At 39.2% G+C, this 11,182-nt stretch overlaps 2 protein-coding genes across 6 annotated transcripts; one reads left to right on the top strand and one right to left on the bottom strand.

Annotated features, from left to right (window-relative positions):
* LOC105052474 (uncharacterized) lies at positions 1 to 756 on the top strand. The gene has a single exon (XM_010933292.1). The coding sequence runs from the start codon at positions 1 to 3 to the stop codon at positions 754 to 756; it is 756 nt and encodes a 251-aa protein (XP_010931594.1).
* Positions 757 to 2,612: 1,856 nt separating this feature from the next.
* LOC105050756 (uncharacterized) lies at positions 2,613 to 10,974 on the bottom strand. Of its 5 annotated transcripts, XR_012138711.1 has the most exons (6): positions 10,631 to 10,974; positions 8,787 to 10,532; positions 8,565 to 8,674; positions 7,238 to 7,288; positions 5,555 to 6,296; positions 4,462 to 5,424 (listed from the first exon to the last, which is right to left on the bottom strand). XR_012138711.1 is itself a non-coding variant. In XM_010930904.2 (5 exons), exons 2-4 carry the CDS (start codon positions 10,676 to 10,678, stop codon positions 8,609 to 8,611), a joined length of 1,860 nt encoding a protein of 619 aa, XP_010929206.1. In that variant the 5' UTR covers positions 10,679 to 10,701; positions 10,787 to 10,974; the 3' UTR covers positions 2,613 to 2,929; positions 8,565 to 8,608. The 5 variants fall into 5 exon arrangements, 3 of the variants coding, with proteins under 3 accessions (XP_010929206.1, XP_010929197.1, XP_010929217.1); XM_010930904.2 differs by lacking the exons at positions 4,462 to 5,424; positions 5,555 to 6,296; positions 7,238 to 7,288 and adding an exon at positions 2,613 to 2,929 and having other exon boundaries at positions 10,631 to 10,701; positions 10,787 to 10,974; XR_833088.3 differs by having other exon boundaries at positions 4,462 to 6,296.
* Positions 10,975 to 11,182: the final 208 nt, after the last annotated feature.

Raw genomic sequence — 11,182 nt, 5'->3', positions numbered from 1 at the left:
ATGGTCTGTGCTCAAGTCTTGGGTTTCAATTTTCAATCTGCTTCTTTGCCGGAGTTAGAATATTGCAATCTAATGTCCCAGGTAGAGGACAGGTTGAGATTCACTGTGGCTTGTGTGGCATGGTCCATTTGGACAGCTCGAAATGACCGGCTATTCCGGAATCTTACTGTTACTCCGACGCAGGTATATAGGCGTGCTTTATTTCTCCTACCTGATTTCAATTGTATTAATACTGCCCTCCTACGGCAGAACTGCTCATGGAACTGGGGAGCTATAAGGTCGGTTCTTCCGGCACCTACAGATACCAACTTGGTTTGTTGGCTCCCTCCTCCCATGGGCGTTCTGAAAATAAATTTTGATGCATCTCTTTCTTCTAAGGAGGCAGGAGCTGCCTATGTGATCAGAGACTATCAAGGTAAGCTTATCAGAGCAGGGGGCAAGAGGTTAGCAACCTCTTCTGTTTCCTTTGCTGAACTGGTAGCTGCCTGGGCTGGGGTGGCTGTGGCCCTTTACCAGCTACAGGTGAAAGATTTATGGGTGGAAGGAGATTCCCTTGTGGTTATTCGATGGCTTTCTAAATCTGGTGCATCTAATCTAGCAGAACCCCTGCTTCATCATTTACAGGTTTGGAAGCAACGTTTTCATTCTTTTCGAGTTACTCATACTTTTCGAGAAGGGAACAGAGCTGCTGACTTTCTTGCAAGTTCAGCGATCTTGTCTTACATTGAGATTGGACCTGATGGTCCATTTGCTTAATATCCTTCAAGCAGATTCCTGGGGGACCTTTTATGAACGATGATGATGCTGATGGATTTTAATGTGGTTGTTCTGATAAGATGGTTTGAAAATCTTATTTGGATGCTCCCAGATCAGTTCTTGTGCTGTTATAGCATGCTGAAATGTTGGGAGGCTATTCATCCTTTGCTTCGCTGCATCAGCACTGAGTTCAATTACAATATTATTGATATTTTCGATTCCTCTATACTGTTAGACCTGTTTTTCGGAAAACCTTTCTCCATTTATATACTATATTTTCAGCAAGGGGAATCATGCTGTTTTTCAGTGTGCTTTCTTTTCCATATATTGGGGTTGCCTGATGGGGAGATCTACCTTATAGTTGTGCCATATGCTTTTATTTATGATACAATTATTGGTGCCTGGATATGGGATAATATGCAGTCGGAGCGTTTCATGTCTCTCAGCTGTAAACTGCTATTGTGTTGCAGGGAGCTACTCCTAAGTTGTTTAACAGGGTGTGTCTTCTGTGGCTCAACTCTATTGCACTCTCGGCGGGATGGAGCTGACTCCTCTAATCCCAGTGCTTCCTCTCCTATCTTACTTTATTTTGGCAGTACCCGTCAGTATATGTTTGTTGTTTTCTCCATGGTTCCATCTGTAACTATATGTATTTTAGTCTCACTGTTGTTGTGTTGGTCTGGGATAATTTTCTGTTGCTTTTTTGTAACGTACAAACTCATCCTGGGAGCTCCAGGCTCTGTATCTTTTTCTCTGTATCTGAATATATAGCCTATGGCTCCACTTTACCCAAAAAAAGAAGAAGAAGAAGAAGAAGAAGAAGAAGAAGAGGAAGAAGAAGAAAATGTGTAAAACAAGTCAAATAAATTGAAACCTTTTTGGGTGTGGGCAGATGCAAAGGTTCACACAGAATCCAAACAATTATGATGGCACCCAAACTATCGTATACTCAAGCTACTATTGCCAGTGAGGTGCAAACGAATCAAGCTGCTCATGTGCTATTCAAATTTGACTTGACTCCAAACTTAACTTGATTCAGTTATTATCAAGCTCAAGTTGAGATCGAATAGCTTAAATAGTCTTGAAGTCGAACTCAACTAACAGAATATTTGACTCGAAAGCTTGCAAACATACTCAAATTTATGTATATTTTAATATTATTATTTTTAATATCCATAGGTTAAGACTTGATTTAAGTCGAATTCAAGCTCCAGTATAATTTGACTGATATTTAAATCAAATTGAGTCAATCTTAGATTTTATTATTTTTTATCGAGCTTGGCTCGAGTTTGAATTTGAAATATTAAGGCTCGATCAATTTCAAATCAAATTTTGAGCTTGATTATTTTAAATTGAGTCGAATTCGAGCTTCTAACTACTTGAGCTCGGCTCTGCTCAATTGCACCCCTAATTGCAAGTCATTAAGAATTCTTTGATTATTTACAAACCTTAAAATTAATTCCCAAAGTAGAGCGGACAGGGGAACACCAAACTTGCTACTATACTTCTCACGTGTCCATGAAATTGCTTGTCTGCATTGTGATTCTGAAGCCAACTCACAGCGAATCTAACCCAACCTCCAATTTTCCACTTATAAAAGGCATTCGCCAGATTAATTAAGGTAGAAATGGCTGGGCATGTTTGAACGGCGCCAGGTAAATGAGGTTTGGTTCCGGTCGTGGTCATGCAAGACCAGAGACAACAAAAAAGGGCCATAGGAAATGGATGACACGGCCATAATATGCTTCTTCAAATAGCCTTGTCAGACCAAGGTTCTTTCAGATTATGCTTCACCACAGTAACTGATAATCCTGTTAGCAAGTATGAGTGAAAATTGTGGAACTAAATTGATAGTATGAGCTGAATCCTTAGAATTTATATAGAATATTATTAGTGTCAATTTATTAGCCAAGGCATCCCCAATTTCTTTTGTGCTATAAGAACGGTTTCTTTAGGTACTACAGATTATGCCTATGTGGACAAATATACGGGGATCCTCCAGCCAAAAGATCTTTGCGAACCATCTGCACGCTACGAGCTGCCACCTTAAAATTCCAAATACCAGCTTGGCCGTCAAAAATTTAAGTAATCAGCTGATTGTGCTCCTCATAGGTCATATTCTTCCAGAACGGCCGTCTTTGTGAAGGGAGTAATATAATCTTCAAGCTGTTACCTGCACCAGAACCATAAATCCAATATTACTTCCATGTAATTTGCAACAAGCTGCAAGCTCTCAAAAACTTGTGCATTTCTGGATAGCTGAAGCAATTACGGATTTTGGGGAACTTTTCTCTTGTGGTTTCCTGGTTGAAATCATAGAAATTCTACTATTATAGCACTGCTCCTACAAACAGTGTTTGTCACACTGAAAATTTGAAGAGAGCCAACCCCTTCAAGTAATAATTTCCACATACTCAGTTCACTTTACATATTGAGATTTGAAAGTTTCAAATATTAATTGATGCAAAAAGTTGCATAAATATGAATCTTGATGGAGTTACTAACACCTACTTCAAGCTTATCACATTGTTTCATCAGTCACTTGGATTAGATTAGCAATCAGGTGACAGAAGTAAGCAATACTGCAATCTTAACAAGGTAAGATCAAACATGATGCAACCATCAACATACGTTCTGTTTCATCTCCAACATTTTTCAAAGGGATGTATAAGCTTAGTCAATAGCCACATATACAACTCAATATAATATTGTATAATTTGCATCATATAGCCATTACAAAAGAACTGCAGTGAGACACCAGAGTCATCATAGAGATATTAAACAGGTCAGTGATACTCATCTATCCACAGTCAGATGAAAATTCATAGACATATCCACCTCTTCTTCATTCATTTCTATCTCTACTTAATCCCTGCTTTCACATTCACTCTTCTTACATTACTTGCTGAGTCATTTATATCCCTAATTAAACCCTGCTATTCATAATAATTCTTCTGAGTTTCTCCCTCCTTGTCGGTTCTCTTTTTGTAAATCAAAAGGTTCAAACATTAAGCATAGAAAGTCAAAAAGTGCACAGTATAACAATCTCAGCCTTGGATGGTAAGCAATAAAAAGGGGAAAAAAAAAAAGGCTTTAGTCGGATCAATACATCCTTCCCAAAGTCAGCAGAAATTGATAGTAACGCCAGGGTAAGTCTTATAAAGGTCATCTCTTGTAACATTATTGAAATCTGACAAACTAACAATATTCCTATATAGCATCTCATTTCAAAAAATAAAACCCTAACCGATTATGGTCTCTACTTATTGATGTCCTGCATACCTGCAGAAGTTCTCAAGCACTGACATAATGGCCTATAGGTGAGCAGGTTACAGTGTAGGACTGTAGTGATTGGTTGCAACAAGAGAGCACCAATGATGAAGGGGGGCTGTGGTGGTGTGGAACAGCTAAAGTGAAAAACCATGCCAGCAGTCGACAATGACATGGAAAGTGGTGGCAGCAATTGGTTGGTGATGTAGGATCATTTAACCAACCAGCAAAGATAACCTAAGGAAAACAGTTATCCCAATCACCAGATGCAAAACACCAATATTGAATTAGAAAGAAATTTGATTAGAGTTTTGATGGAATGTACACGAAAATCATGGTGGGCCATAAAGATGATAGAAAAATAAATGATTGGAACAATGAAAGACAACAGGGTGAAGGACTGGTGCCCACCACCATAAAACTATGAAATTAGAATTAGTCAAAATCTACAGAGAGATCTTATTCCAGTTTATCTGGGATGAGCAAATCAAGTTTATCTGCAACAATCCACAGCAATACATAAGTTATTACAAGAGAAAGGAAAAGATTTGTACTTCAATTCTCAACATAGTACGAAATAACCTCAATCTTGGCTTCTTTACTTCTTCAATATTAAGGATGTTGCGAAGATAACCTTGACCTAGCTTCATATGAGGAGATTGACTCCAATGATACAATAAAACCATGGTTAAAAAACAAATTTATCCTACAAATACTTAAAGCAACAAAAATATTAAATCATTGATCCTCCAGTGAATTAGTTCAATCCAAGTTCACCGAAACCTAACAAAAGTATGATCTTCCCACAAGCTGACACCGAGAACATGGCTGGTATCTGACAAGTGCTGATTACAGCCAACAATAGAAGTTTAGTCCAATATCAGGCACTTTTTCTTCATCAAGGCTGTTTTAAGTTCTTCAAAAACTGCTTTCAAATGGTAGAACCTGTCCTTTAGTCGTGACAATTACAGAAGATCATTGATTTAGCTGCTTCCACACGATCCCAGGTGCACTCTACATCATTTTCTTTTGGAGTTTTGAAGCTCATTGCTAAATGAATTCTTCATCTGAATTTAAGATCCCATTAGATTTGAGAATATTTTCTCACAGACATGGATGAAGAAAATAACTCATACCCAATTTAAGCGATTCATCTTATGAACAGGTGCTTTCCTGTACAATCATATGGGGACAACTTCAATATGATTATGTCATCCAACTTTATCATATAGATCTGTGCTTGCTTATACAACTCTGCAGAGATGTATATGATCTGATTGGATCACTGACCAAGCAATATATGTGCCTAATTCATCTCAAGACATCATAGTATCACAGGGCTCTGTTTGTACATCTTCCATGGGAAAGGTCACAAGACATGTCTGCCAACCAAAATATCTGAGAACATTCAAGTACTGTGAATTAAATTCTGCATTCAAGTTCCCACTACAACCAACTCTTTACAGACAATGTCAGCAGTAGTGACAACTATGAACCATGTTAACAACTCCCTATGAAAGTTACCTACCTTTCAAAAAAGAGTCAACATTATTGACTTCAGTCTGATCTTACAGACTTTCCAATGCCTAGGAAATTATTGATTTACACCTTTTCAGGGTAGAAATTCAGGACTGCAGCATCCCATTCGCAATCTCAAGTTGCACTATGTCCAGCAAAGAGCCATTATCAACAATGACTGCAAGCCCCAGCACCATTTATAAATAAAGCATAGATAAAGTGAATGATTCATCGATCTTAATGACAAGCTTCAGTAAATGGCTTTAGCAAATTCTGGCATGACACATTCGCATTAAGGATTACAATACCACCTGCCAAGTTCATGCCAAACAAGAGCTGGCACAATATTACAAAACTGTTCTTTGTCATGTGCTAATACACAGAAAAGCCTTGAAAAATAAGGGGGAAAAGGGCCTGAGCTGGAGGTACCAAATTATTAAGCAGATGAAGTCTTTGGCAGTTCTACCAGAAGAACATGTTTAAATCATGCCTTCACAAGGGAGCTACCTCTGTTGTGTAGCCCACTGCCTACAGGCCCTTTCCATCAAAAAAAAGAAGAAGAAAAAGAAAAAGGAAAAAAAAATGGAAAAAGGGGCCTGAGAATGGCATGGGCAGGCTCAAAATGACATAGACCAAAACCTATGACATAGAGATACCCCCAACATAGCGCACTTGGTTGGCCAACTAGTGCATAGCATCCGACACAAACTGATACCATCCAGCACCTAAATTCCTGCTTTGGATAGCACAGGCTGCACAGTCAAGGTTGCCATATGAGTACATGGCACATGAAACTTATTCTTCTGCTAGAGTTAAAAAAAATAAAATGCAATATGCACCACCTATTTTGGATCCCCAATAACCCTAAGGGCCTGTTTGGTTGAGGTATGTTGGATTATGAGGTAATCTGATAATTTTTGGGAATCATTTATCTGAAAAAATGATTGTGGAGGAAAATAACTTTTATTATGTTTGGTTGGTGGAAAAATTACTCCAAAAAATGACACTAAAAAAAGATTACTACGTTTGGTTGGAGGTAAATATATATACGAACATGGCCAAATTTACAAATATATCCTTGAACATAAAATAATTTTTTAATACTAAGATAACATTGTCACGTCCGATTAGTTTTTATATAATGACTATAATCACAGAGCCCTTCACATAATGCCATCTCCATCTTAATTTTTTTGCAAAACTCTTTATTGGATGCATTTGGAAAGACATTAGAATAAATTTAATGATTACATATGCAGCTTTATTGCAAGTATTTTTGACAAGCATGGATTACCACAACTCGAAAATCTACCAAATATCAACCCCCCATGGTATTTATTTTACCTTCTCTCTTCAAAAAATAAATATGGAGCCCATTAATTTTTTTTACCATCTCTCTCTTCTACCTTTTATACCAAACATGGTAATCTAACGTGGGATTCATTTTTCCATGCTAAATTATCTCCAACCAAACGGACCCTAGTAGTCTTTCAAAAAGCCTCATTAATGATAATGGAGGAAAACTATTAATGAAGATAGCATAAGCCATCCATCTATTTGAGATCCCATATACAATGCATTTTCATGGGACTCTTCCGGTTTAAGTGGCTGTGTTCTTGAGTATTAATTTCTTGGATTTCAATTCTAAATTATGGCTTGAAACATGGAGTCCATGAGAGAACCTCTTAACTACCTTTCCCGAAAATCACCTTGGCCAGTGGATGTGATACCACCCAGAGCAATTCTACATTATGACACAAGAAGATCAGAATAATCAGAATCCTTAGATCCATTCTCAACTTAATTCTGCATTCCAAACTCCAAAGCCATAACATTATGATTGTTGCCTGATCTAACAGTAACCAGGCAATGAGTTAAACTGAAATTATAATTAATAACAGCAACTGTCAAAACATATATTAATAATTGATTACTGATTCATAACACAATAACATTGTTTATTGTTCTATCATTACTCTTTGGTGCTAGCATATGATACTGTAGTCATTACTTAGACCAGATGTGTCCTCTCTTTCAACTACCTATCCAACAAGAGCAAACCACTCTGATTTTAGGTTAGCATAACTATCTATCATTTACATCAAATTGTGAAGTAATATGAACTACCCATTCTACCTTTTGGGAGGTAACAGTTGTAATTAAAGCATCCTGCAACTGTATAAAAACATATCAAAAAGTTGTAACTGTTGTATCTGAAGATATAAATTATCATATGAGCTAGCTTTCAAAGAAGAGAATTTTTCCCATCAATTTGGCATCAGTAATTTTGTTTCGAAGATATAACTAACAGAAGCAATGAACTATGGGAAACCTAGAAAGCAACAAAGATATACAGAGAAGAATAACTTACGCATGTTGAAAATAAAGTTAAACAGAACAAAGCCAACCTTAAGCACTGATACCCAGGGAAGCCATGTATGTCTTTGTACAACCTTTATGAAGCAACTCCAAAAGAGATGATTCTCCACTAACAAGTAATTGACAAAGACCAAGCAAAAATACTTCACCAACATCATGCCAGAATATGAATCACCCAGAAACCTCTTTGAGACTAATTTCCATAATTCCTTACTCTCAAAGAGGCCACCACCTTCAGTTGTAGGAAAAAAACTAATGTGCAGACCAAATACAGTTAAAAAATTTGTTGATCACAACACCCTGCAGAACAGTAACTATGGGAAGCAGAATTACCTCTCATTAGACAGTAAGGTAATAATCAATTATATTTTCATAACTGACAATGCGATTCCAACAGAAATTAGCAATTCATACTGCACAGACATGACAGTATCGGAATTCTGCATTTGTATGGATAAGCAAAAGTGCCAAATTGTTTGATGCGAGCATACAATAAGTAAAACATATCATAAGCTTGAAATAAAAGCATCGAAAATAAACCTGAGAGACAGAACATATCATCATCTGCCATCTACTAATGCATTTTAAAAGATCTACAACGATAGAGAAAACAGATCAAAGCTCAGTCAACTGCTGCAGACCTCAAAAGAGAAGCGCATGAAGACTTAACATTACTGCACATCCTTCACCGCTGCAGTTGCCTTCTTGCCAAGGCTGGGCTTTTCTTTGGAATGTAAACCTTGTAGCTCACCTACCAAACACATAAATATAATCAGAACTAAGTAAAGAGAAGGAAATCTCTTTTGCACAGGTTGATCTGTGCACTCCAACAATCAATTCGATCAAAACAACACATAACTCACCTGCACCATTTCCCCGTCATGCATTCTAGAAAATGTTTTTTGCTCAAAATGAGACCCAGTAGTACTCTTCTCTGCAAGTTTATTTCCATTTTTCACATTAAGGCAAGCAGAAGCCCCTGAGGCTGACCCATCCGCTATTTTCAATTCATCCCCAATAGTGGCACTACTTCCAGGTTCAGCAACTGCATTCTCATTCTGGATATCTTTGGCCGACAGGGTTTTCCCTGATGAGACTTTGTCCAAAGGCTCTTCTTTCCTCTTTAAATGATTTGGAGCAGTTTGGCCATCAGCAGCACTAGCAACGATAGGGTCAACAGCTGGTCTTGAACTCTCACTAGAATTTTGACAACAAATGATAGAATTTCCATCACCATTTTCTGTTGGAATACTCACGATAGATCTAATTCTGGGTTGAGTCATAGGAATTCCCCCTTGTCCGCTTCCTTGGCATTCAAGAGAACTGGTGGACTTGCAATTTGATGAAACAATAGTGTCTTTTGCCTCGACAAATCTACCAGCATTCGTGCAGGGTTCATTCTGAATGGACTCATCTTTCTGATTGCCACTTGTGCCTTTTTGTGCCAAGAACCCACCTCGGAACTTTCTGAAGTTCTCTAATGCTTTCTGTCTCAACAGCATTTCCAAATCCTCTGGCTCTGAACTACCAGCATTCACTGCATCCCTACTGTTCTTCCTAGTGGAATCATAATTGCCAAAATCAGCATTCTTGGCAGGCTCTGTAATCAGCTGGGTCAAAACATACTTATCTCCCTTAACATAAGCAGTATCCTCAACCCAAGTACCGGTAGAATGCTTTTCCCCACCTAACTCTACCTGCCTATCATCTAAGGCTTGCTCATAAGCATCAAAACTCCTCCCCAAATCATCATAACCCTGAATGATCTTATCCCTACCACGAAGTCCTTCCATCTCCTCTGATTCTTTGGTTAACACAAATGCTGATTTAAGCCGTCTTGGCTGATCCACCTCTTTAACTTTCCCCTCAATATGACTATGACTCTCACTGTAACTCCTGCTACCAAGTGTTTCCATCTCCTCTGATTCTTTGGTTACCACAAGTGCTGATTTAAGCCGTTTTGGCTGATCCACCTCTTTGCCTTTCCCCTCACTATAACTCAGACTCCGACTGTAGCTCCGGCTGCTACGACTCCTCCCCTCACAAGACGAGCAGCTCCGAGCTAGATACCCACCACCATCCCGTTTGGACCTCATCCTCCTCAAACTCCTCCGACTTCTCCCCATCTCCATTCCCTTTGACCTGCTTCTGTCCCTCGATTTCACCTTCCTATCAGCACGGGCCGGAGGACTGCTCGACCTGCTCCTCCCCCTCAATTTTGCCTTCCTATCAGCAGGAGGCGGGCTCCTCGACCTAATCCTCTCCCTCAATTTCACCTTTTTATTACCACGGGCGCGGCTCATCGACCTCCCAGAGTCGCTCTCACTTCCCCCGGAGGAGCTGCTCCGGCCCCGACAAGTAGAGCAACTCCGGCTCGCATAACTGCTCGACGAACTCACGCTGGCATCCCTGCGATAGCGGGTCTTGCGACTCTTCTTTTTTACGGGCTTGTTGGATTCCTTCCTCATCTTCTCCGGCTTTTTGGATTCCCGCTGGTTTCTCTTCTTCCGAGAGCGAGCATCGATCTCTGAGCCGGAGGAATAAGAGGGCGATGATGAGTCATGGCGGCGGCGCTTAGTAGATCTCATCTTTTTCTTTTTGCTCCGTTCCTGGATAAGGACGAAGCCAGTAATTGGGGTTAGAAAGAAATGAGAATTCGAAGTTCTTGAAGAAAGGGATGGGAGGAGAGAGAGAAGGGGAGAGGCACCTCGTCGGAATTCTTTTTGGAGTGCTTTGAGGAGAATCCGGTCCTCATGGGACGGCGACGCCAGGGAGAACCTGCAAGAGAGAAAGAAAGGAGAGAGAAGAGGGAAATGATAGGGAAAGTGGAAGGAAGAGAGAGAGAGGAGCGGACGAAGCTTACCGTGGGCGATGGTCGGAGAAGAGACGGGATGGTAAAGAGGTGTGCGTTACACTCGATCGGATGGGAGCCCTAATTTGGTTAGATTGCCGCGGCGGAGGGCGATGCCGAAACAGCACAGAGCAGAATTAAGATTTTGCTATCGGGAGACGCGAAAGACGGATGCGTTGCCCGCTGGAAACCTACGGAAGTAGTAGGGCACTCGTTTTATTTTTGGCGTCATGATAATTAGGCCTGCTTTTTATTTATTATTAATAAACTAGCTCATGACCCTGTACAATGTATAAAATATAATTTTTTTTAAAAAATATTTTATTTTATTTATATATTCTATTGTATTTATTTTATATATATTTTAAAAATAATTAAAATAATAAAAATTATATTTTATGTATAATA

Source organism: Elaeis guineensis, chromosome 2 (genome assembly GCF_000442705.2).
Source record: "Elaeis guineensis isolate ETL-2024a chromosome 2, EG11, whole genome shotgun sequence".
In the NCBI taxonomy this organism is placed as follows: Eukaryota; Viridiplantae; Streptophyta; class Magnoliopsida; order Arecales; family Arecaceae; genus Elaeis; species Elaeis guineensis.
The sequence above is the reverse complement of the archived record's forward strand: the minus strand, read 5'-3'. Positions and strand labels throughout refer to the sequence as shown.

What these genes read in the sequence shown, in the direction of transcription:
- LOC105052474 (XM_010933292.1), top strand. Translation starts at nt 1, where the DNA reads ATGGTCTGTGCTCAAGTCTTGGGTTTCAATTTTCAATCTGCTTCTTTG.
- LOC105050756 (XM_010930895.2), bottom strand. Translation starts at nt 10,678, where the DNA reads ATGAGGACCGGATTCTCCTCAAAGCACTCCAAAAAGAATTCCGACGAG. An exon ending in CCAAAAAGAATTCCGACGAG is followed by an intron (nt 10,533 to 10,630) that starts GTGCCTCTCCCC and finishes GTCCTTATCCAG; the next exon opens with GAACGGAGCAAAAAGAAAAA. An exon ending in ATGACGGGGAAATGGTGCAG is followed by an intron (nt 8,675 to 8,786) that starts GTGAGTTATGTG and finishes TGTGTTTGGTAG; the next exon opens with GTGAGCTACAAGGTTTACAT.